The sequence below is a fragment of the Pararge aegeria genome, chromosome 13 (assembly GCF_905163445.1).
Source record: "Pararge aegeria chromosome 13, ilParAegt1.1, whole genome shotgun sequence".
NCBI lineage: Eukaryota > Metazoa > Arthropoda > Insecta > Lepidoptera > Nymphalidae > Pararge > Pararge aegeria.
The window spans coordinates 11,011,827-11,039,151 of NC_053192.1; the positions used below are offsets into that span (position 1 = coordinate 11,011,827).

The window sequence follows — 27,325 nt, forward strand, 5'->3', positions numbered from 1 at the left end:
GGGATATATTTCCACTAGCACAAGCGCACAAGTGGAAATAATATACAAATAATATAATATGTGTAATAAAAAGGAGGTAAACTTCTCCTATTTGATGTTCCCGTGCTTTAGCAGATGGACACGTTAATTATATCCCTTGTCAGGGGATATAATCGGGGGATATAATTTAAATTTCAATTGCTCTAATGGCTGTTATGAATGGCTCTAATCTCCATGGCTAAATATGCCTACATGAATAAAGACTTTGTATTTCTGAATGTTACTTTCGTTGATTTAGACTAAAACTTTATTCCATTGAGTATATACACTCAATAACTGATGATGCATTTGATGATAGTTTTTATTTAGCCCTTTATCTGAGATTTTTCACTTGAATGATTGTCAATTTTAATGTCACTCTATGGCACAAACCAGTAAATAAATATATGCTCTACGGTGACTCTATGCTTTGGTTTTGCTCGTGGAATCGGCAATCGGCATTTTGTTTAGTATTTCATTTTAGTTTCCTAATTATTTAGGGAATTTCGGGTTGTTTTATATTGTACTTCAATACATTACTTGAGATTGCGGCATGATTAAAGAAATTGGAAGTGTTGTGTAGTGTTATCATATTACTGAGATACCTTAGCACGCTAGGCTCCTAGCTCCTAGGTATTGGCAAAAATGGCGGGAATCAAATCGTTAGCTGTGAGGGGTATCAGAAGTTTTGGTCCAGATGAAAGTGATGAGCAACGTCTAACATTTGAGAAGCCGCTTACATTAATCCTGGGTCAAAATGGCTGTGGCAAAACTACCGTTATAGAATGTTTAAGATACGCCATTACCGGTCAAATGCCGCCGGGTAGCAGAAACGAATGTTTTGTTCATGATGCTAAAATAAACCATTCCACTGAGGTTATGGCTCAAGTGAAATTGAAGGTAAATAAGAATCTTAAGCCGCACAGATCCCCTGCATTACAGTTCCTTCAAACGAGGTTCAAAAAGCCTTTTGATTTATAAACAAAAATAAAATTATATGCAATGCTAAAAGCTTTTGCTAAGTGATTTAGGCCGTGCCGTGTTCCAATATCTATAGAGCAACAATAATATGTTTGTTGATCTTCAGACATTTTTGAAGCTAAATTTGGAGTTGAACTTGCCAATGAGCTACTTGCCAAAACCCATCCCACTTAAAGTTTTTAACTGTGGTTAAATGTCTTCGATAAGTTTGTCGTCTTTGATAAGTTTGTTTACATTACGGAGATTATGAGAGAAGATGAGATGTCTCTTTTGTCAATGGCCAATATTTATTGTTATCTTTTGTTAACAAGATAGACAAACTGAAAAGACAGACAACCAATAGTCTCTCTGAATTCCATGCTGTTGTAAATGCAATTCAGAGACAATGCATTTAAAACATTGAGTATATTTATATTGTGCACACCACATGCTGGCCCTATCGACTAATGAAAATGAGCCTTAAAATATGTAGGTGTGCCATTGCTTGGTGGTCAGAAGTGGTTTGCATTTTATATGAACATAAACTGTCTATCTATTATTATTTTATTACTATTATTTTTATACTGGCAATAACTTGAAATACATGGGTCGCATAAACAGCTACAAATTACAAAACAAATCTTTGTTACACAATAATTTTGTATTGCAGATTGTTAATGCAAAAGATAAACAACTGGAAGTATCACGATCAATGAGAGTAACAGCATACAAGAACAAAAAACCTAAGTTCCAAACCCTAGACTCATTTCTCTCAGTGGTTGATGCAACTGGCAAAACCAAGGACATATCATCAAGGTGTGCCGACTTGGACTTTGTGATGCATGAAGAACTAGGTTTGAGACTTGTCTTACTAATGTTATACAAAAAATGTTGCCCAAATCTTATTGTGCATCAAATTTAGGTTCTTAAAAATCTTACGAGAACCCCTAATTTTCCTAGGATGAAATGTATACTTTGGCCATCTAATAGATAATTTAAGTAGTCAAGCAATGCATAGTAACAAATACTATTTTTTATGTGGGTACCTTTTAGCAAAAGCTTTTTCTGGAAATATATTATCCAGGATGCAAGCTACATGTGTGCCAAATTTTATAAGAGGTTGCAATCAGCAACTAGTAAAACAAACTGTAATTTTACTATATTAAACTGGGAGAACAAAGGCTTTTTGCTGAATGAATGGACTGAGCGCTTCAAGTACTAGTCATAATTATTATGAATTATATTATTAAACATTTTTCAAACAGGTGTGTCAAAAGCTATATTGAATTCCGTAATATTCTGCCACCAAGAGGATTCAAGCTGGCCTTTAGATGAAGGGAAGAAAGTGAAGGAGAGATTTGATGAAATATTTGATGCTGACAAATACAGTGATTGTTTTGATCGCCTTCGGAAGATAAGGAAGGAATATGCCACAAATATTAAATTGATGGGTATGTAATAAACATGTGATCTCACTAGTTTTTAATCTCATAAAAATAAAGATAGAGTATCATTTATTATTAATGTACATGGCTCATAGAATTTAGTTATTACTACTGCCCTCCTACAACAGCATTTCAAATTCAAAATTTCTTTATTCATGTAGGCCTATCACAGGCACTTATGAAGCGTTCATACATATATATTTTCATAATTGTAAGGGGATAGTGAAAACTTTGTTCGCCAACTTAAACCTAAAGCTACGAGGATTCCAAACGCGCCCTGGTCTAAGAAGAGCCCACAACCAACTTAGCCGGGTAAATTAATTGTTATTACCATTATTTTTAGACATGACTAAAGCATTTGACATAGGCCATTTTTCTAATTTAAGTAGAAAGCCATGTCTTTCTACTTAAATTAGAAAAATATGGTGAGAGGTCCATCATATAAGTGGCTTGAAACTAATTTAAAAGATTGGTTACAGAAGGAGGGAAGAGGTGTGCCACAGGGCAGTATAATGGGACCATTTTTGTTTTTTACATACATAAATGATCTTCCAAATAGTGGAAGTCATCCTTGCGTCTCTTTTGCTGATGAAACAACAGTCCTTGTGCGAGTAACTAGTCTTGATTATCAGCAATTAATGAACTAAGCTTTAGCAAATATTAAAATCTCAATCTCAATTGCTGAGCTAAAATAGCTAACGATATTTATGTTATGTACATACAAGCCATTATCAGAAAAAAACCTAGACTAAAAAGGCAAAACTCCTAAGTTATTATTATGCGTATTTTATATTGCTCTGTTAGAGCTAGATTATTAATTTCAAGTTTTGTACATCTTTATTAGTTATCAGATGGTATCGTTTCTTTATATTTTCGCGCTTTTTAGATCACATATCGAAACTTGGTTTTTGTTGTTAACAACACTTTAGTCTAGCTTTAGGACGGCATACTAGACGTTTTGTATTTTCTATCGTCTTTTCTGTTCTCTATGTACAGTGTGGTGTGTATTTATGTTGTTAACATAACGATTAAAGATATTTTTTAAATAATAATAATAACAATGTATATTTTCTGATTAGAGCAAGATGTAGCCCATTTGACTGAGAAGAAACAAGATCTTGATAAGAAGAAACTTGACCTTGTGAACACTGAAACTCGTATCTCGGAAGCGGAGATAAAAATAGCTGAACTAAAAGCGGAATTAGAACCAATCACAGAAAAAATTAAAGCTATTGAAAAACTTCAGAAGGACTTAGTATTTTTTGAGACATCACGTGAGAAAATTAAAGCAAAGTAATTATGGAAATTAATTTCTAGTTAGCACTGTCAGTTTTGCCATTTAAATAGTCGGAAGATCTGCACTACGATATAGACAATGGACAGTTATATTTTATCATAATGTACACAAACCAGAAAAATTATTTTCTTAATACAGATTTTTTAATTTATTTTTAGTACAATCCTAAGTTATATATATTAATGTTACCATAATGATATATTAATGTAATACCTTAATGATATGAAAGTGGCCAAATATTATAATTTAATATATTTTGCAGGTTAGAGCGGGGTCAAAATGATGAACAAGATTTAAAGAAATCAATTCAAACTATTTTTGAAGGCACAACTGCAGAACTTGAAGAAAATATATGTAAGTGTCATTTTCGTAAATAATTTCCGCTGAACCGACTTCCACCGCTAAATAGTGCAAGATAATAGTGAAAATGCACATAGCAGGATTAGACTTTAAAAAAAACATATTTTTCTAGCAAATTACAGTGCAACAGTAAAGACAAAGCAAGTCGAGTTAAAAGAGTCTTGTTCTAAAATCAATTCTTTCAACAAGGAGGAAGAGAGAATTGCAAATGAAAAAACCTCCAATGAAGTTAAATTCAACAAGCTCATATTGCTGGAGAGCCAGAACCAAGAGAAGATAGACAAGAGAAACGTCATGATTGTCGATAACGCTAAACTTGCTGGTGAGATTTTTTTTTTTTAATAATTCTTATAAACAATTGGTGTCAATAAATTGCAAATTTCTCCATGTCAAAAATTACAAAACTATCCTATTAGTATCTAGTTAGGTAAACAGTTTCTTTTAGTACCTAGTTAGGTAAACAGTTAAATTACATACAAAATAAATACAATGCTAGGGCTCAAGTGAAAACTTGCCGTTCAGTCTCAACATCAACTGATTTACCAACGAGGAGAGCTTGGGCATATGCAGGTTGTTCCAAGAACATTTTCTTTTTCATGAAAATATTTCATAAATTCAATTTTAGTTTGTTTGTGAATTTAATTATTTACACAGTTAATTAGTGCATGTACAGAAATCATTATTATATTTAATAGTTTTTATGCCCATGTTATTCTAAATTTTTTCTTTTTTCGATAATTTATATATTTGTTTGTTGTATACTTTGAATGTGAGCTTGTAGCTATAATATTAGATCCTTACATATGTATTGGTGTTTAGTGAGAAAGGAAAATAAAGTCTAGTTTTTTAACGTGCATCTGAGTCTTTGTATTTAGTGCTCAATCGCCAAGGCAGAATTCATCATTGCTGAAGGTCCCATTCCGTCATCGATTTGATCGATTGGTGTGGTGGTATTTTAAAGAGAAAAAGGAGATTGGAAAAACAATGGGAATAAGTGGATAAACATAATGGGCTTCTTTTAAGATCAATTTGTGGTAAATTAAAAGCTTTGAATATTTGTAGAAATGGAGATGGCAAAAATAGAAACAGATGAAGACGCAATGAAAGGCATGACCGCTATAACGGACAAGATTAACGATTTGTATGACAAACTGAAGGAACAGAAAGCGGCCGCCGATCGACACGAGAGAGACCTTCAAAAACATGTCGATGATAGTCGAGATGCACTAGTAAGTTAAATATAAACATTTCATTAATGCGTTTTATTACAATTGATTATCTTTAATCAATTATTAATTGACTGAATCTATGTTTCTCTGAATTGTCAGCGTTGATGTGATAAATATATATTATGATCCACGTCGGAACAGCGTCTTTTGCATGACGTCTACTCAAATAGTTTGCAGAAGCTTTGCAATCCTAATACTAAATTAATAATATTACAACTTACAGTCGCGTCACAAACAAAAAATCTCAGGGAAAGAAGCGGAAATACAGTCTGTCAAGAAAGACATAACAAAGATTGAAAAGCAAATAAACGATGCTAACAAATCCAAACTCAAACTGGAGGTTGTAGAAGAAAAATTAAAGACTGCTGAAGAGTAAGTGCTTGAATGATGAATAATAAATTTAAAAATATTCTTTGTACAATATTTTACAGAATATAAGACATAAATCGTTATTAAATTGTAGCTTATTATGAAATTATCGTAATTTTTAGAGAATATCAAAAGACTGTAGATGAAATGAATACAGAAGAGTGTCAAAATGAAATTAACGCAGACGAAAAAGTAATGGAAACCCATGAACAGGAACTTGAAGAGTTAAGTGAAAAGGTAACTAGTTTTCTTCCTTAGGATTTTCTGATTTTCTAGTTTTTCAGAGTGTTGAAATTTATTATACAAAGTGTAACCGAATTACGAAATACTGTTGAAGGGTGCATAAGTATATTTTATAAAATATTAAATCGTGACATGATAGTTATCTACCTAGTATTTGATTACTTATAAATGTTTTACCGTTTTTTGTAATGTTAAAAACAGGTGACGAAATTGCAAAAACAAACTGCCATACTTAAAGAAAAGGACCTGATAGAAGATTCACTAAAACAGAAGGAGAAACAGTTAAATGTATTAAAGAACAAACACAAAACAGTTTTAACCGACTTGCTTGGAAGTATGCCCGAGAGTAACTTCGCATTTTCAGTGAATAAGTATGAAATTCAAATGAAGGGGGAAGTGGATTCATTGAAAAAGAAAATTAGACAGAAACAAAATGAGGTATTTTTTTTTTCATATTATATGATTTATATGGTCTATAACACGTACGTTTTTTACCATATGTTTTAAACGACATTTTACATTAAAGCGTTGTGTAACACACTAATAGCACGTAATGTGCGTTGCGTCGCGTCCTTTTTCCATATATCTTCAACGATTTGCCACATTAAAGCGTTGTGTAACGCACTAATAAGTATGTAATGTAGTGCGTTGCATCGTTATTAATATATTTTTAACGACTTGCCGCATTAAAGCATTGTGAAACGCACTAATAGCACGTAACGTTAGTGCGTTGCGTTACGTCATTTTTCCATATATTTTAAACGACATGTTACATCAAAGTGTTCCATCGTTCCAACGCAGGTTTGTCTTAAATGCATTAATCCGTTGCGACGATGCAACGCAGCGCACTAATGCGGCATCGGCCTTAGGCGGCATCTCCATGAACGCAACAAATGCATCGGATACACTCTTCAATAAAACGATATTTCCACCAGCGTATCATCGCGGCTCGCAACCGAGTGCAATGAAATCGCAATGAAACTATTGCTATTTTACTAACTAACTTGCGTTAGTCGTTATACATTTAATTATATGTTCATATGTTAATGCTTGTTTAAAAATGCATTTAAATTTGCAACATGGCGGCAATTATAAAGAAAAAATTCCCGCTCATTGCATATATACCGTCAGGGCGAACACGCCGCGTAACGTTGTGGTATACCTGTGAAACTCGACAGAATCATGAGACGCTATGAGTCCGAGATGTTATGCTCGCCGGGAGGGCGCTGCATATAAAGTAATAAAATATTTTTATTTTGTTTATCCATAATATATAAACAACTACAGTAGTAGAGTGGCAGTCCTGTTCTGCTGGGAATTCTAAATGCTAAGATTTCAATTTAAAACGCGTTTCTCAATAAAATGACGTGGAATAACTAAGTTTTAAATGTGCCCATCTTTAATAGCTCTTACAGACGGATAGGCTTCGTGTTACAAATTGCCTTTGCGTGTTTTATTTAATTCTTCTTTAAGTTCTGTCATTGTCCTTTTTTGTTTACATTAAAGTGATTTTTTTGTGTTACTTAGATAACGCGTTTGGAAGCGGACCGCAAACACGTCCGTGAACTTCTAAGCGAGAAGCGCGCCGAATTAACCAAAGCGGAAGATCAAATGTACAAGGCATGCGGCACACAGACTTACGAGACAACACTAGCCAAAATTAATACTACCGTTGAAAAACTGCAGGTAACCTAGTTTGTGAAGAATTTTCTTAGGTTTTTATATATATTTACCAATCTTCTGTGAAAATGCTAAATGAACTACCCGCAAGGACGCTTCATCATCATAATCATAATTCGAACCGATTGATGTCCTCTGCTGGACATAGATCTTTTCTACTGAGTTCCAAAATCCACGGTCCTGGGCCGCTAGTTCCAGCGGCTCCCAGCGACTGTTTTGATATCGTCTTATCCTACCTAGTTGAGGGTCGACCAACGCCCCTTACCGGTGCGGGGTCGCGAGGCCAACACTTGTGGAACCCAACTTCCATCAGTTTTCCGAGCTATTTGTCCCAACGTTTGCCACTTGAGCAACGCGACTCGTTAAGCTGTGTCGGTAATTCTATTTCTTCTACCAATCTCCTGATTTGAACCACCACTTAATGGGGGCCAAAAGATATGCAGAATACTCTTTGAACTCGCAAGCTCAGTTCTTGGCGGCCAAAAATATTAGAGACTTCTGTACCATTGGTAGTTGGTACTAACCGGGTCTGGCTTGTTTATACTTGCGGTACGGAGAAATACGCTGGATGTAAAAAAGGGGCTTTTACAGTAAGCAATGATCATTAGGCCTTTAAGAACATTATTGAGAACTCTCAGGTTTCATTGCGACGTTTTCCTTTTATAACCAGCTGCTCACTTATCTGTTTCACTTAAAGCCAGATGTAAAAATACTTGTAAAGTATAAATCTAAATTTGAATTCATTTTCAGGATGAGCAAAACGTTCTTCAATCATCAATGTTTATAATAACAAAATATAAAGGACAAATCACAGAGAACAATTGCTGTCCTCTATGCAATCGTGGATTTGATTCGGAGACTGAGGTGTTTATACCCTTTTTAATTAGTATTTTGGTATTATATTAAATTAGTTAAATCACTATTATATTAATAAATATGCATTAATCCAATAGCACACGAAACTAGCTCTTAATTTTGGTGTCGATTTGTTGGATTGAATTGAATTGAAGGTGAATTGTAGACACACCTTGTCAAATATAAAAGTAAGGGCGTTTTCTCAATGCCCCCTGTAAAAAAGACTGAAAATCTTTTAGACCTGAAAATCTAGATTACTTCTGAGATTTGCGTACAACAGAATTAGCATTATTGGTTAAATTTAATTATAACAGAGTTGTTATTTAAATTGTAGTGTATAATTTTTTCTGTACTTTGGTTTGGTGTGCAGTAAAAGTGTATTTATTCATTCAGTTATTAAATTTCTATTATTGTCTATATTCCAGTTAAATGAAGCTATAAGGTAATATTGATTGTAATTGTAAAATAACGAATAATTACTTTTTAGGTAACTGATTTAGTATCCCAGTTAACAACCCAAGTTATGAATGTACCAGCGAAACTAGAAAAGGCCACGGAGGAATTACAAAAGGCACAGGCCAAAAAAGACGATCTCCTTAGCATGAGGTCTTTGAACGATAAAATATCGTCGCTCAAAGAAAAAGATATACCCCAGCTGGAAACGCGCTTGAGTGATGTTGATAAGGTAAGCCAATTGTATTTCATTTTAATATAATCTACCCTATAAAGCGTCTTGAGTACGAGCTCGACTTCACTTTCGGGGGTTGGATCCCAGCACACACATGTAACTTTTCTAAGTTATGTGCGTTTTAAGTTATTAAAATATCACTCGCTTCAACGTGGAAGGAAAATATCGTGAGGAAACCTGCATACTAGTGCAAAAATGGGCGATGGATGCCCATTTTTGCACGTGATTACTATCAAGCTAATTTTCCGTCAGTAGCTTTATTTTGATGAGACGCCCAATAATTTCCTGTACGAAACTCTCGATTGTGGTAGCTAACAGAAGTAGCAAGGATGAAATATGTTGATTTGATGATTCTCAAATATTTATTACTAACTGAATTTTTTTTTATTAAATCTCAAGACAATTATCTAAATTATTCGAAAAAATATTTGTCCTACAAAATCTCTGGTTTGATCAAAGATGGCGATGGATCCTGTACTATACCTGAGAGTCCTACATAATGTTCTCAAAGGTGTGTGACTGTGGAGTCTACCAATCCACACTGGGTCAGCAAAGTGGACTACCCATCTCATTGTGGGAGGAGACCAGTGCTGTAATTAGCCGGTTGATGTGATAATCAATCCTTGCAACCCATATCATGACAAAACTGGGTCTGCATCTGGTTTAGGCTAGCATCCGACCGACAGACATGCCGTCAAGCAATTAAGCACTCTGTTTAATATACATGGGCTGTATGGGTCAAAATTCAAAATTCAAAATTCAAAATTCATTTATTTCAAGTAGGCCTAATACAAGCACTTTTGAAACGTCAAGTCTGTCCGTGTGTAGTGACTCTACCACCGGTTCGGAAGGCAGATTCTACCGAGAAGAAGCCGGCAAGAAACTCAGCAGTTGCTCTTTTCCAACATCAAAAATTTACATTTTATATTTTAACATTCATTTTTCTATCTTGTGAGAGATGAAAGCGGAGCCGGGTGCTTCCAAGCAACCTTGTCATTAAGAAACTCATCAATTGTATAATAACCTCGCTGTAATAAATGTGTTTTAACACATTCTTTAAACTTATGGATTGGTATGTCCAAAATTACCTTAGGAATCATATTATAAAAGCGTATACTCAATCCCACAAATGACTTCTGCACCTTTCGCAGACGATATGCAGATGTCACTAATTTATGACCATTTCTTGTAAGTCGACTGTTTTGGTCAAATTTAAAAAAAAAACTTGTGCTCCTAACAAAACAAACTTTCTGATGTTTTAATCACTTTATAAATGTTGTATTTATTTATCATTAAGGCAACTAAGTGCATATAACAGAATACGGACAGCAGCGTCCTCCGTGCTACTACTACCATTTACTGCAATCACAAACTTGTCTGTCCAGCGTGGTGATTATGGGCAAATCGCCCTGTTGGGAAATCCTTTAGTACAGCAGTGGATTGTTGTTAAAGGCAAGGAAGCCTTAATAATGACACTTTGCCTGACACAAGCTTTCCTAGTCTAGCAGGCAAAGATTTATAGCTTAGACCAACTATAATGCTCAATGGTAGTAATATAATCTCTTACAATGTAAAAATATTGGTCCTTACAGTGATGAGACTCAATGTTTTGTTTGCAGGAAATGGCCACTCTTACCGAATCCATGGAAGAAATGTCCATGTCTTTATTGGAACCAGAGCAAAAGCTTGCCTCAACGCGTCAGATTCAAGGAGATATGCCCCTCCTTGATAGATTCACTAATGAAGTCAAAACTACTACTAAAGATGTAAGTTTATGATAAAAAATTCTACTTCTTTCTTCTAAGAGCATGCTATAAAGAAGTCAAATTTAATATATTGTGATATTGTGATATTGTATTACGCAGGAATCATACAGTTCATGTGCTATTCATGTCCTTGAAGAGATTGAATATGAAAAGATTTTTGTAAATTTTTATTTTTTTTAAACTTGTACACAAATTTATTGGGAACTGATTGAATCTGTTCGAGGTGACATCTGGGTTTCGAATAATATAGTTCCATTGTTGAATATGGTTCCTGAAACAAATTTTAAGACTTAATTTAATATACCAATTCTAAAGACCGCGCGAGAATGAAAAAGGAGTAAGTGGTGTTACATTAAGGGTATTACTTATTGCCTAGCATTTTTGAAATCACCCAGACACTTTCAGAGTTAACTATCACTTGTATAAGACCTAGATTTTCACTAAAATACCTAAACGAGATACTATTCTTTCGACAGTTTGAAAAAATCAAGGACAAGTGCACAGACGTCATATCGGATATAACCTTAGAAGATGCGACGGCGAAGCAAGCAGATCTGAGACAGAAGATCAGTACGTTGCGCGCGCGCATCAAGGCCGCACAAGTCAAACTCAACGCACATAATAAGAAAGTGCAATCTTTGGGTGACAAGAAGAATAAATTCAAGGAAGAGGTGCTTAACATACAAAAGAAGGTTAGTTCAAGTTTAAAAATTGTTTTAATAGTTTATACGAAAAAAGCCATTTGTATTCTTTACAAATGGCTTTACAAATTAGGATAGCACTTAGTAGTAATAGTATTATAATTTTACCAACTTCTAAGATAAGACGAGGACATAAGATAAAATCACCACTATTATGTAACTTTCATGTAATTTTTGTTTTTATTATTGTCTTTAATAAAAACAAAATAATTAATAATTTCCTGTACGAAACTCTCGATTGTGGTAGCTAACAGAAGTAGCAAGGATGAAATATGTTGATTTGATGATTCTCAAATATTTATTACTCTACTAGGTCCAAGAATTGGTAAATTTGCAAGAGTCACAAAAACAAATGGAAAGCAATAGGGAGAAGTTTTTGGAAGAACTAAAAGAACTACAAGATTCAATAGCGCCGCTAGAAGTGGAATTGAAAGAGAAAGAGACTATTAAGGCTGACACAGTCAAGAAGAACAGGTACTGTCTATAATACTGTGTCCCGACTATAATATGGAACAAAATCAGCAAGGCATTAGCCATTGTATCACTTGAATTCCATTATTTTTTATTCTCGTGATATTAACCTGCCCTTATATGTTAATCATGGCCAACGCACAACACCTTAGGTTGAGCAAGCATGAACTCTTACAAACAGGGAAACAAACTTTATACCTTATAATAACTGCAATAGATTTGAAAACTTTTAGTCTTACATACAACACAATTTTTGGATGGTCTCTCATATGCCCGATGTATCATGATCCAAAAAGATTTTAATATGGTTGTAAAAACTGGTTTAACAAAGAGAGTATGTAAGGTCAATTTATTTGTCTCGTTTTAAATAACAATGTGGTTTTCAATCATAACTCACTAAGTTTTTCCGTCGTAGGTCTGATATTGAAGCAAAGAATACATACATAAGCAAAATAGCAAATGCATTCGAAAAAGTTAAGTCTATCGACTTGGATGTAAGAATGCATAAGGAGAGAAATATTAATCGGGAAATGGACAAGATAAAGGAGGCGAATGACAAGTTACTGACCAGACAGAAGCTAATTATGGCCGATCGAGACACGCTTACTAAAAGGATAGATAGTTTGAAAGATGAACTATCCAAACAAGAGGTATTAATCTTTCTTATGCAATGAACTATTCCATTTCTTACACAGCAATTTTTCAATTACTTTTAAGTTTAGTTTATATTGTTCAAAAGGTACTCCACAAGTGATTAAAAAAACAGGCCAAGTGCGAATCAGACTCGCGCACGATTAGCTCCCAGTGGCGTGCATATAGAGTATGCACAGGATATGCAGATGATATGAAATGAAGAAAATTTCCAGTACGAGTTATAAAAAATTTAAAGATAGGCATTATAATAGTTATCCAAACTTACCTTAAAGTATTTTTAACTCGTCCTGGCGATTTTCTTTATTTTATATCATCTGCATACTCTGTGCATACCCCCTATTCACGCCACTGAGGGCTCCGTATCATTATCCATAAAAACTGCAAAAATGCCTGCATGTCTGTTGTCTGCTCTCTGCTGTTGTGAGAGCTTCCTTAAATATTTGTTTTGTATGACAAAAAATAATAAAAAAAAAGATTTTTAGTATTTATTGTTATAGCGGTAACAGAAATGCATCATCTGTGAAAATTTCAAGTATAACATATTTATGAGATACAGCCTGGTGACTGAGGTACAGACAGATAGACGGACGGACAGCGGAGTCTTAGTAATAGGGCCCGCAGTAATACAGACACCGCACTTGCTATAGTGTGTCTCTTAGTGCACTGAATTAGTTATTTATAAAAAATATATATGTTGATTACAATTCGTTTTTAATTTTTAGATTTACAAACGTAATTTAGAAGATAACATGAAGTTGCGCAAAGCACAAACCGACATTGAGAAGTGTGAAAAGGAACTTGTAGAAATCAACGAGAAACTCAGCGGTGTGAATATGGAGATGATTGGGGAGAAGGAGGGCCTGATCACCAAGCAAACTATGATATTTAGAGAGAAGGCGCAGAATGAGGGCAGACTTAATGAACTGAAGGTATTAAGAAAATTCTAACCTTTAAAAACAATTTTTTTTAAAGAAAGCCAGTATTACGGTATTAAATTTATATTCATAAATTTGATTTGCAGGAAAGACTGAAACAAAATAAGCTTGAGTTAAAGAAAACTCAAAACAAGGATATTGAAAACCGATTCAAACAGAAATTCTATGAGCTGCACGTTATTAAAGCAATTGACAGGGATGTCAGGGATTACTCTGTAGCTTTAGAGAAATGTCTCATGGAGTTCCATAAAGAGAAGATGGAGAATATTAATCTTATTATAAGGTAAATGACAGCCAAAACATATCATCATTTGGTTTCCTTTCGTTTCCTTAAAACGCTCATAACTCCGAAAAGTTAGAGCTGCCTGCAGGGGATCGAGCTCAGTCCTAACTACTAGACTAGCCGCCGACTGCTTATTTCTAAATAGTTAGTTAATAATGCAACTGCGGGGTAAAGTTTCCCACCCCCACTTAGTAGTCTCCTCCCACAATGGGAATGGTTTAGGCCGTAGTCCACTTTATTAGGTAGTAGTTGTTAATTTGGTGTTATGTTATTTACTTATTTTATAATTGATGGTTTTCTGTCTAGACTCAATTCGGTCTTACTACAATGTCAAAATTTTGGAAGTACTAACGTCGAAACTGAGTTACGATGTTTAATATTATTTTCATATATTAATATAACCTTTATTAAACCTTTACAGAGAAATGTGGAGGAAGATATATAGAGGGAATGACATTGATTATATCGAAATAAAGACTGAAGGAAGCATGTCGGTCGATTCTGAACGTCGTAAATACGATTACAGGTACGCAAATATTACGTTTTATTTTTGACAATGTTTCACCCACTTATACAAATGGTCGCAACATGCTGGCGAAAAATATTTCGCTCTTATGATAAATTCAACTTTTACCATTCTATGCACAAATGAAAAAAAATCTTAATACAACACATGTCTCTAACAATATAAAATTATTTAATAATCTACTTAAAATAACGAGTAAATAATTAGCCAACAAAATCCGTTTCGCCGGTGATACATGAATATGTCACGTGATTGTTAGTCTTAAAAATGTAATAGGCCCGTTTTGACATTTGTGCAAGACCATAGAATGTAACTTGGAACAAAACTGAAAGAAACAATAAAATAAATATCAATTACATACAGTGTTTTAAAAAATACGTAAATTTTTTTGGGACGTTAAATAATATGAAAGAATATATCGCGAGTATTCTTTTTGCGCTTACTTTATAGTAGCATGATATTTATAATTGTTGCGAAACGTTTCGAAATCAGTTACGTTTTCAGCCTTTTTTTTTTTTTTTTTTTAATTCTAGAGTTGTAAACATTTTTTTACTGAATATCGAAAACAGCCGCGCTTGGTTCTCAAAGCCGCAAATAAAATTTTGAATTGACGACACTGGGTTCTAAATAATGAGTCTGAGTTGATGTATCTGATCAAGCGGCACATGACTGAAGCGTCCCCGCGCACACTGCGCAGTTTTTCGTTCCCCATCTTGTAAAGTTGACTGTGCGCTCCTTTAAGTTTGATATATACTGTTTACTATTACGTTAACTTTTGCTCTTCTACTTTGGATATTGATTTAAACATAGTGATTTGACTCGATTTTTGTGTTTGTTGTTATATAGTACGAACTCTGTTTCAACATGTTGAAAAGTGGACGTATAATAAACAGCCAGTCACGCGAATTGGTTGTGAAGTTAAAGGAATACTTTGAACGAACGAATACTTTACAATACATAATCATATCAATCAAGTACTGATACAAACTTGAATTGATTTAGCGTGAGTATCGAGTACCGAGTCTTATGGTTCCATAACTAGTAACGTCGCGATGACAAATATCTTAATATTACTGGGTAATCGTAGTAATTATAAATTAACCTTTATATTTAAAAATTGACTTATGTAATTATGGTTTTATAGGGTTGTTCAATCTAAGAATGGTGTGGAGATCGATATGCGTGGAAGGTGTAGTGCCGGTCAGAAGGTGTTAGCTTGTCTCATAATAAGACTGGCTTTAGCCGAAACATTCAGTTCAAGGTATGACTATTTATTATACCTCTTTTTTTGTAGTTTTAAGTTACAATGTAATAAAAAGAATACCCAGCTAAGTTTGTTGTAGGCTCTTCTAAGCCAGGGCGCGTTTAGATCCTCATTAGCTTAAAGTTTTGAAATGTAGTTATCAATACCGTCACTTTACAATGTACTACTATACTTTATTTAAGAAAAAGCACCAAATAACACTTGCAAAATGTTCTACCTGTTAGTTAAAAGGCTTGGTTACTACCTAGATTTTACTTCTTACAGACAAGACTTTCCAACAATGTAGAAAGCAAACTTGGCAAGGGGAGTATTATAAACTAATCTGCAAATTTTTGGTTAAAAGAAGGTTTATTCTCGTAACGTAATGTTAATAAATTATAACTTTGTTTCAGATTCGGCATTTTAGCATTAGATGAACCAACAACTAACTTAGACCATGAGAATATAAAATCGCTGTGCTCTGCACTCGGAGAAATAGTCCAAGAGAGGATGCACCAAAGGAATTTCATGTTTATAATTATTACCCACGACAAGGAATTCATTGAATCACTAGGAAATATTGATAAAGTCACACATTACTATGAAGTTTCTAGGAATGAGGAAGGGAAATCAAGAGTTAAAAAGATAAGATTTTCTTAGAGTTTATAATCATCATTGACTGTCGAATATTAGTGAAGTATATTGTAAATGCCATTCCTCAGGATTTCAGACATACCTGTGTCTGTTATTATGTATGACATCAGTGTTGGCATTTTTGGTGCTGTTCATACTTTTCTAGCAGTGACGCACAGTTCGCACGATCTGAGAGCTCTGCCTCATTAGTACGTTGCGTTGTGTAGTCGCAATGCCGACGCTGCGTCGTTTTCCATGCAGTTTAAATTACATGCTATACATTAAGCGTTTCATTTTAGCGATTGGATGGGAAGGTGAAACGCTACGCTTCCATATATTTTAAATGACATGCCACATTAAGCGTTTCGTGGTTGCGTTGATCTATTGCGACGACGCAACGCAACGCACTAATGAGACATCGCCCTTATTATTTCAGACTACTAACAAATTCCTAAAAACTGTCTATGCAGCCACTAGTGACATAATTCAGTGTAGTAAACTTAGATCGCGCATACTGTCTTAATATGTCTGAATGGAGCATTATGTTTCATGTTATCTATAGTTAAGGGCTGTGCCTTTTATAGTGTTACTTTGTAAGAGTAATAATTGATTATATTTTAAAGAAATTAAAACATTTTGTATTCCTTAAAGTTTATTTCATTTATATACAAATAAATATACAATTTTAAATATTTTTTATGTCATAACAAGGCCTGTGACACTATTTAGTGGTTTGCATATTTCAATTTGATCTAAATACAATATTTTACTTTCTTGTAATACTGTTAGTGTGATCCCTAATAACTCCGCAACTTGAGACGGTGGAAACGATTGTGACAAACATTTAGCTATATAAGGCACCAAGTCTTCCGTAAAACAAACGCACAGAAAAACAAAGTTTTGCTTCTCAATATCAGTAAAAGCCTGTTGCTCTTTATGGTAGAACATTATCAATATCTGTGCAGCTTTATCAAAAGATTTTTTGAAGCCTCTATAAACGTCTTTGACAATATTCAAAGGGGCTGTAACACGCAAGGAGTTAAGTACTGTCAGCATTCCATTGCAGTACTCGGCTAGAGGGTAATAATCTAGTAAGTTTTCTGGCGGACCTGTAGTCATGTTTTCGTTAATGGGCCTCAATACATTTTTGATACTGGGCACTTTATAAGACTTCATCTGGCTCTCAAATTGACTGTCAACTTTCTCCATGCCACTGTTAAACTGCATCAAAATATTGTTGCGGAATAAAGGCGTGAGCTCACATCTCAGGTCGGCGCCAACTCTTCCAAAAGATAGGCAGAGATACATACATTGGTTCATTAATGATTCGAAACTGTTTTCGTCCTCTCTCCACAGGTCTTGGTTCAAGATATTAGCTAAGCTTTCCACCTGTAAACACCACCACCTTAAGACATTTAAGGAATAGAAAAATTCGAGAAGTAAGTTAAGCCTCATTTGCCTGAATTTACACCGACAACCACTGCCTTCAGACCGGAATACTGCTTTGCAGCAGCAGAAGTAGGCATGGCGGTAGTACTTCAATGGCCGAGCTGTCACAAAAAGCTCTACTAGTTAGATGTTTTGCACGACTCATGATGCGAAGCATCAGAGAGTCGTGCAAAACATCTAACATATTGTTCGATCATGCTTTATGATCGAAAAATTTTTTTCTCCTCATTTCGGCGACTATTTTTATTATTATAGCCTTGTTAGTTCACGGAATCAAGATATTTTGCATACTATTCGAGATAATTTAATGGAGATTAATTCCATACTTTTAAAAAATTGATTTACTGCAATAGAATTGAACTTGTGAAAAAATCCATTATTTGAGTTAAATTTTTTTTTTTTTAATTCTAATCGACGATTGTAGGTCACTGAATGCGAATGATTAATTAATTCAGTGTAGTTTAATTGCAATTAATAAAAAACGAAAACTGCAAGACTGTATATCTATATATATCCATGTAAAATTAACATGGATGGTGATATATCTATATCTATAGATATGTATTATGTACATTTTATTCCACCAGGGTATGGAGGGTAGAGGTAAGGAGAGTCATCTGTGTATATGAAAAAGTGTCGTCAAAATGTATTAAATTAGGATGGCGCCACATTTGCATCAGGGTAACTCTTAAAAGAAGCGCCAAATATAAATATTGTTAGAGTAGGCGTGAAAAATAAACAAGGAAGTATGGAGATACAAGGAAGTAAGGTTATATTTACCACAATATTTTGTACAACGTAAGTTCTTGAAATTCTCAATAATTAACTACTTTAGTCGATAATGACATTAAATTTTTTAACTCGGCATACTTCAATTCATCTACGATTGCTACATTCATACCATACCCTGTGCATCCACCAGCGCCATTGTGTAGGATTTTTGAACTATTATTTAGCGCAACTGGACACTTTTTCAACTTTTCTTCCCATATAAGATGACTCTCCTTACCTCTACCCTCCATACACCAGGGGCGCCTGTGCATCACTTTCCTAGTATAGCTGTTTTAAATATTATTATTTTTTTTTTTTTTAATATTTGATAATAAAATGAACATTATGAGTCGTGCACTTTTGGATTTTCCAAATTTCATTTTATAATGCACAAACTCACATAAATTTTACCACATCAATTCCTCTATATGTTTAAAAATCTTGATGGATTGACTTAAGAAGTTTTTACACAAACATTTTTCGATTTAATTTCCTCAGTCAACAGACTACACCATAGAGAAACGTTGCTGGGTAGATAGTGTAATACAAAAAAATTAAAAGGAAATAAGAAAAACATAACTTACTTTTAATTTCAGCCAGCAAGACAATGCACTGGTGCCACTAAGTTCATTATCTCTAACTTTTGATTCTTGGGAATCTGATAAAAATATTGATTTGTGTTGTGTTATCACATTGAACAGATGTACTCTGTGCAGTTCTACAATTTTACGTAACAATTTCTCAGGGGCTGGAAGTAGAAAATAATTTAGTTAAAAATAAAACTTCATTCATTCATACAAATTAAAGCTGAACAGAAAAATATATCATTAACTAGCTGTTGCCCTTGTTCTTCGTCCGCGTTTATTAGGTTTTTTTTACAAATCCTGTGCGAACCATTTGTTTTCCTGGGATATAAATAGCCCTACTCCACCCTTGTAACTAACTCTATGCCCAAAAATCAAGTTGATTGGTTGCTAAGGAAGGGCAAAAAAACACAGTTTTGCATTTGGACTTTTTACAAAGTCATTTTAATGTTTTCCCCAAACTTCATGTAAATTTTCAGCTTGGCAATTAGTACAAGGGTAAACATCTTTTTTGACTGCACTTATGAATTAGACCAACAAACAAAATTGCAACGCTTTATCCACAGCTGTCGAAAATAAATATAATATAAAATACGAAAATAAATAATGGGTCTTTATTTATTTTCGTATTTTATATGTTAAATGTTGATGTGTAGTGCCAACATTAAACAAATAGGTACCTTCAACATTTCTAGCATCCTCAAGTGCTTTTCCAAACCAAGCATTCCTAGCTTTTAGAAAATGTAGGTGTAAACCATCTGATGTTACACTGCCTTTGTTACCAATGTATTGTAATCTACTATGCTCATCTTCAGTAGATTTGAATACTGTGTTGGCTCTTCGGAGGTAGCCAAGAATCTAAAAAATAGCAAAATATTTTAGCCATAAATTTATATTATCAGAGTATTTGGTTATTATGGCTACTAAAATAACTGATACATTATCAATTTACCAAAATCCTAACCATGGGACTATCACCGCGTCACTGCTTTCGGGCCGAGTTTGAATTCCAACCTCTAACTTTTGAAGTTATGTGACTTTTAAGTAATTACAATATCAGTTGCTTCAATGGTGAAGGGAAACAGGAGGATACCCACACGCCTGAAAGTTCTCCATAATATTCCCAAAAGCGTGTGAAGTCCACCAATCCACACCCTTCTCATGGTCGGACGAGACCATGCCCTGTAGTGGACTGGTAAAGAGTTGATATGATCAATTTACCTGGAGACATTGAGGTAATGGCAAATCATAGTGAAGTTGATTGAAGAGATGATAAAGTGTTTCATACCACAATGTCATTATCTCACTAGTTGTGCTCTGAAAATAATAATAAATAGATTAATATCACTCTTTATACAATAACAATGAAAAGGTCAATCTGTGATACAAAAATTTGCTCTTATGATCTCTTAATAGAAAATGATAGGATAACCATACATGTCTTAATATTTTTATCTCTCTATGCTTATTCTGATGCTTATTTCTGAAACAACTAGCCGAAGATTGTGAACTGAGAGTTATGAAAATATGCAGTTGAATTTATAATAAAAGTGAAATAAGTTTTTTAAAATGACACATACACAGATATAATAAATACAGCATCTAAGCAGTCCAGACATAGGTTTAAATACCACAGGCTCTCCAACTTTTTAATAGATACTACATGTTCAAAGCCTATTTAGATGCTAGTGAAAAAGATATTTCTAGAAATAGTGTCTATCCATTTCCACACAGAACATAGTGTAAAGAGCCATACTACTTTCAATTGTGTAATTTAGAACATGTAGTATTCATATTTAAGAGCAATCATCCATACACAGCTTAACTTCTGCAATGATCTTAATTAATAATTAATTATATCAAAGAATACTTTTAAATTGAGAGAGAAAATTTAACATAAACTATAAACTGTATAACAGCTAGTTTATTATATAGTAATGTCCAACATACCTCTACAATTGGTATTTCAGAGTATCTCTTGGATAAATTGCGGATGAATGCAAAGATGTCCAATGCACTCTCATAGTCCTCTGCGTTCAGAGCTTCACGCATTAATGAAGGCAACTCTAGTAACTCCAACAACTTGTCACTTTGGTTTCTTATAGTGTTGTATCGCCTATCGATAATAACATGTTTAAAAGATAAGCTTTAGTAAGTGGAAAAATATCACCTATAAACAGATCAACACTTTGCAGTGCATGGAACACCTCCTGCAATGTGCCACCCTGTGTTCATCAACATGAGTTGGTGTTAAGCCACACCCTACAGACAGCATTGCAACAATACTGCTTAACGGAGGAAATAAGCATGGTGATAGTTATTCCAAAGATGAGCTAGTACGAAAAGCTCTCCTACTACCTATAATAATAATATTGGACATAATAATGTGAATAAATAGTATTGGATTCTTTTAATGCTCCAATATATACATAGTGAGCCTTAATACAAAGACTGATGCAGTTATGTAGCAATCATACTATCACATACCTTTTTTCCTGTACTATCCCACCAGCTACTTGGGAAAAACTCTCACATTGGGATACAAAGTCAGGAGTGTCCTTAAGAAAACTTGCTAGAGACTCCTTAGATTTCCCTAAATCCTTCATAATAGCTCTAGATATATCAGCTGTTTCCACAAAAGTTTTATAATTGGTGAATGCTAAATCTTGGGTCTGCTCTGTCAAATGTTTCATATCTTCACTCAGTCGTTCTGGTTCTTTTCTCACATTTTCCCAATTTTGTGATCCTAATTTTTTTATAAAATCTGTAATATCACTGAAGTATTCTGCATTTTCTGCAATGAAAATTAAGAATTTATAAAATGTATTTAATTAAATAAAGATACTAGGCCTGAGCTTATATTATATCATCTATTAGTGTGACTAGGTAATTTAGGTAGTTTGTAGATATTTTTGAAAATTTTACTAAAATTTTGCAACTGTGACTTACCTGTGGTAGAATCCGGAAATAACAGCTGACACAATTCCTTGAGTTCTTGAGCCATTTAGGAAACAATTCATAAATATTATAAAAAAACTGTGAAGTTTACATTTATTTTATTTATTGTGGTTTTTATGACGTAGCGTGTAGCCCGTAAGTTATTTGTTTTGTTAAGATACGTCAGTGTTAAAATGTAGCCTCAGAGAAATTAAACTGCAATACAAATTACCATAACCAAGAAAGAAATAAAGGAAGACACAATGAGTATATAAATACTAAGATAGTTAAAAAAACCACATACAACAGCCGTTATCTTTTTTATATGCGAAACCTGTACAAATCCTTTTCAAAATTATTACTTGATGCACGCAAATACACACAGATTATTATGATACTACGTCACGATTTATAGCAGATTTTTCAAATGTAAGATTAGCTAAATAACTGAGGAATCGGGAAGCACGCCAGTGTTCCCGCCAAGACGAGCGCGAATCAAACACTGCCGTACCATCCTTCACTGGAACCATTTCGCCGCATTTTCAGGCCCCTATTTTAGAACCTCTGGAAAATACCAGAACGCAGAAATTTTCGTCATCCAGTAAGCTATAATCACATACTTAAAATCCAGAATTTCAAGTCTGTAGGTCATTGAGTTGCGAAGTTAATAACTCACTCATGGTCATCAAAATAGAACTCGTACTTCCCATTTAACTCAGAGAGCTGAAATTCGGCACAGAGTTAGGGTTTAATGGCCACGTAAAGGGAAAACTATAAAAACTAGGAAAAAAAACCACATACAAGATCTGGAGTACCTGGTGACCCTGATTAGAAAACACAAAAGCCCATTTGATGTCAAAAATCGAAGGTCTGAAGTATCTGATGAAGAATCCTCAGCCGGTCTCAGCTGTATTAGAGTATAGAAGAGTATAAAAGCTCAAACTTCAGCAAACACCGAATACAATCAGCAATCAGCTTAGGCGTCAATATCGCACCGATCTTTCAGAAACTAAACCGGCAAAAAGAATAAATAATTAACGCGAATGGGCAATACGAAAAACTGTAGCTACTGTACAAGAATCAGAACCGGAAAAAAGAAAAGAAACCGAAAACATTCTGTAAAAAACTGTGACTGTAATTCTGTAACATTATTTACTTAAGTACATTATTTACTTAAATACATTATACACTTAAATAAATTCAATTTTAAATTCATTTATTTCAAGTAGGCCTAATATAAGTTTTGAAACGTCAAGTCTGTCTGTCTGTAGTGACTCTACCGCCGGTTCGGAAGGCAGATTCTACCGAGAAGAAGCCGGCAAGAAACTCAGCAGTTGCTCTTTTCCAACATCAACAATTTACATTTTACATTTTAACATTCATTTTTCTTGTGAGAGCTGTAAGCGGAAGCCGGATGCTCCTAAGCAACCTTGAGAAATTCATCAATTGTATAGTAACCTCGCTGTAATAAATGTGTTTTAACAAATTCTTTAAACTTATGCATTGGCAGGTCCAAAATCACCTTAGGAATCATACTATAAAAGCGTATACTCAATCCCACAAATGACTTCTGTACCTTTTGCAGACGATATGCAGATGACACTAATTTATGACCATTTCTTGTAAGTCGACTGTTTATGTCCACTTTTTCTTTATAAAGACTAATATGTTGTCTTACAAATAATATTTTATTATAAATATATTGTGAAGCTACAGTAAGTATGCCTTTTTCTTTAAGAGCCTGTCCAGATGAGGCGTTTTACGCGCGAGTCGACGCGCGCGTAGACACTCGCGCGTTCCCGAGATACTACAGCTACATATATTCCGTCCAGATAATGACGCGCGTTTCCTCACTCGCGCGTAAAACGCCGGTAACGAGCGAGACTCTCGACTCGCGCGTTCTACGCGCGTAGAACGCGCGAGTCGAGGTACTCGAACGCCGTTACTGCGTCCAGTACTACGCGCGAATCTGTAGCGAGTGGACGTACTAAAAATGGAGCGTGATAACTTCGATACTGAACTTTTTATAGCAGAAATTGAAAAAAGAGTAGCCATATGGGATATGGAATCTTCAGACTATTCCAATAGAGTAATAAAACGTAGGAACTGGGAAGAAATAGTCGAAATTTTTTGTGAACCTGGCGATTCCCAAGAAAAGAAAAAAGCTTTAGGTAAGTAAACGATAGTTTATTTAATAATATTATTTCTTAGATAACATTAATTTTACTATAGCATTTTATCTTGCCAAGGGAGTTTGCCTTCGTTAACAAAATAATCCGCGAATTTGTCTCTTGTATTTCGCGATCTTGCATTAGGCCTTACTACCTCAGTGTTCAAACTATTCAAAGATGTTTCGTACAGAGTGTGGTCATACCTATAACCATCCCTTAACCTGACGTAATTATGAAGAACACAACAAGCTTTAATTATGTTTTCTGCAAACTCTAAGTCTACATTCAACGGTCTATGAAAAACTCTCCATTTATTTACCAAGATACCAAAGCAACATTCAATGTAACGCCGGGCTCTGGATAAGCGGTAGTTGAATATTTTTTTCTTGATTGTTAGAGATTTACCGCAATAAGGGCGCATAATGTTTTCAGACAGACTGAACGCTTCATCTCCTACTATCACATGGGGTAAGGGAGTTGAATCTGTTTGCGATATTGGCTTTGGATCTGGAATATCTAAAGTTTTCTCGACAAGTTTTTTATACAAAACTGAGTCTTTAAAAATTGAGGAGTCGTTACTTTTTCCATATGCGCCGATGTCTACTGAAATAAAACAATAATTTGCATCGCATACAGCCAGTAAAACAGTCGAAAAATAATTTTTATAGTTATAAAAAAGAGACCCAGAATCGTTGGGTTTTATAATACGGATATGCTTGCCGTCGATGGCACCGATGCAATTTGGGAAATTTGCATATTTTTGAAACTGTTTTGAAATCTCTTCCCATTCAGCCTTCGTGGGTTCTCTCATTACTATATTTTGTAGTTTTTGCCACATAACGTAACAGGTTTTCTGTACTATTCCGATAACTGTAGACTTTCCTAGTCTGTAGGCATAATGCAGGTCCGCAAAATAACATCCTGTGGCCAAATATCTGAAAAAAAGTTAATATTATTAAATATTGTCCATTAAATTCTTATAATATGTACAGTATTTATTTATATGCATGTCTGCATACAGAGTGACCAGTAATTTGACCTATTCCTTGAAGAAGGTTAAAATAGGGATCATTTGCCACAAATTAACCTTTATCAACTGGGAGATATGGGTTAATTTGTGGCAAATGATCCCTAGTTTAACCTCCTTCAAGGAATAGGTTGAATTACCGGTCACCCTTTAAATAGCACTATTTGTAATTGTATTTTTCTATTTATTTTGTAGATACAAAAAATTATACATATACAAACATAAATATTTCTTTTGACCATTTCAATACGTTTATTATTGATTTCAGGCATTTCATTGCAAAAGAAGTGGAAAGGATTGCGTGATGGCTTTGTTAGAGAAATGAAGAAGATGAAAACCACACCGTCTGGATCAGGAGCCTCCAGCAAAGCCAAATATATTTATTTTGAACGTTTGATGTTCCTCGAACGATCGACACGGAATAAAGCTACTGAAAGCAATATCAACACCACGTCTGTAACAGCTGAAGAACAAGAATTTTCTGGCGATGGGGAAGATGTAATGAGACCTCCGCTTAGTCAGGTGAAAAAGAAAAAAAAGCTGAACGCAGCTGATGAAGAATTTCTCGCCATCATAAACAAAAATTTAACATCTAGAAATCAGCCACAGACATCAAACCAAATGGAGTCAGATGATGACAAATTATTCTGCATGTCATTACACAAGGAGCTTATTAAAATACCAGAGGAAAACAGACTTCAAACAAAAATTGAATTAATGAAAGTGCTTCAAGCTCAACAAACCATGTATGATAAACCTTCAGCTGTTCGATCTGCCTACCAACCTTCTACACAATATCATTACCAAGTAGGGCTAACACAACGTGGACAGAGAGATTATTTTGAAGAAACAGGATATAACACAACAGAATCTTTAACATCTTCGTTGTCCCCTGCAACTTATAATCGAGGTTATTTCACTACGCCACGGAATACTCTCGCCCAAAACACTCTTCCAACAACACCATCACCGGCATCTACACAAGATTCGCAAGAATCTGAATTAATGGAGCTATACAATAATTAATTAAGGTTAAATAACCTACTAGTTTGTTAGAATGTTTTTTAATGATTCATAATTTTTTGTTAAATTGATTCTTTCTTACGTCAAAAGTACAAAAGTTAGGTTGATATTAAAATAATTAAAAGTATTAAGTACCTCTAAATTACAAAACTATTATTCATACATTTTATAATAAAACAATAAAAATTATCACTTACCTCAAAGTAATCACGAGTTTTTCTTCTGCAGAAACAGTATCCCGTACCACATAATTTTGACATGGAGTTAAATCTTCTTGAATAATTTCCAGTAAATCATCAAAAGATGTTATTGACATTCGAAAGTAGTTGAAAAATTTTTCGCTGTGTTCTCTGAGCTTTGGATATAATGTTATGAACATACTATGCGTCATTCTGTCACGTAGAATTGGATGCACGTTAAATCGTCGACTTTCTCTTCGTTTACGACGTTTCCATCGACAGTATGCAAGCCACAACACAACCGCTGTGTCCGAGTCCATGTTTATAACTGAATGCCTCCCAGCGTAGGAACGCGCGTAACACGTGATATCTGGACGCAATATAAATTGAAACGCGCGAGTTCACTCGCGCGTAAAACGCCTTATCTGGACAGGCTCTAAGCTTCTCACGGAGGGATTCGCGTGATTTAAGTTTATATATTGACCGTACAGCTCTTTTCTGCAATATAAATAAAGTCAAAGTCAAAGTCAAAAAATATCTTTATTCAAGTAGGCCCACAGGTGGCACTTTTGATGCGTACATAAGAACCACACGGTAGTGAGATGATGGCGATAACCACATTCGTAAACTTAAAAACTAAAGCTACGAGGGCAGATGATATCGAATATAGTTTCGCTATCATCTGCTTTACCCCATAACAAGATTCCATAGGACATAACACTATGAAAGTACGCAAAATAAACAAGCCTAGCTATTTCAACGTCAGTAATCTGTCTAATTTTTCTGACTGCGTAGGCAGCCGAGCTTAGTTTACCCGCTAGTGAATCT

General features: G+C 34.5%; 3 protein-coding genes across 3 annotated transcripts; 2 read left to right on the forward strand and 1 right to left on the reverse strand.

Moving 5' to 3' along the window:
- Positions 1-434: 434 nt before the first annotated feature.
- On the forward strand, positions 435-16,912 carry LOC120628582 (DNA repair protein RAD50). The gene is made up of 22 exons (XM_039897021.1): positions 435-918; positions 1,649-1,832; positions 2,244-2,429; positions 3,503-3,716; positions 3,983-4,074; positions 4,193-4,402; positions 5,143-5,309; positions 5,533-5,681; positions 5,801-5,915; positions 6,123-6,359; positions 7,449-7,607; positions 8,352-8,465; positions 8,944-9,141; positions 10,764-10,910; positions 11,387-11,602; positions 11,925-12,085; positions 12,498-12,732; positions 13,459-13,665; positions 13,758-13,954; positions 14,376-14,480; positions 15,625-15,741; positions 16,137-16,912. Exons 1-22 carry the CDS (start codon positions 664-666, stop codon positions 16,381-16,383), a joined length of 3,912 nt encoding a protein of 1,303 aa, XP_039752955.1. The 5' UTR covers positions 435-663; the 3' UTR covers positions 16,384-16,912.
- Positions 16,913-16,995: 83 nt separating this feature from the next.
- LOC120628583 (conserved oligomeric Golgi complex subunit 8) lies at positions 16,996-22,287 on the reverse strand. Its single transcript, XM_039897022.1, has 7 exons — positions 22,110-22,287; positions 21,648-21,954; positions 21,111-21,276; positions 20,382-20,477; positions 19,841-20,018; positions 19,161-19,324; positions 16,996-17,745 (listed from the first exon to the last, which is right to left on the reverse strand). Exons 1-7 carry the CDS (start codon positions 22,162-22,164, stop codon positions 17,053-17,055), a joined length of 1,659 nt encoding a protein of 552 aa, XP_039752956.1. The 5' UTR covers positions 22,165-22,287; the 3' UTR covers positions 16,996-17,052.
- Positions 22,288-24,090: 1,803 nt separating this feature from the next.
- LOC120628798 lies at positions 24,091-26,321 on the forward strand. Its single transcript, XM_039897418.1, has 2 exons — positions 24,091-24,268; positions 25,564-26,321. The coding sequence occupies exons 1-2, from the start codon at positions 24,091-24,093 to the stop codon at positions 26,319-26,321; spliced, it is 936 nt and encodes a 311-aa protein (XP_039753352.1).
- The last annotated feature ends 1,004 nt before the right edge of the window (positions 26,322-27,325 follow it).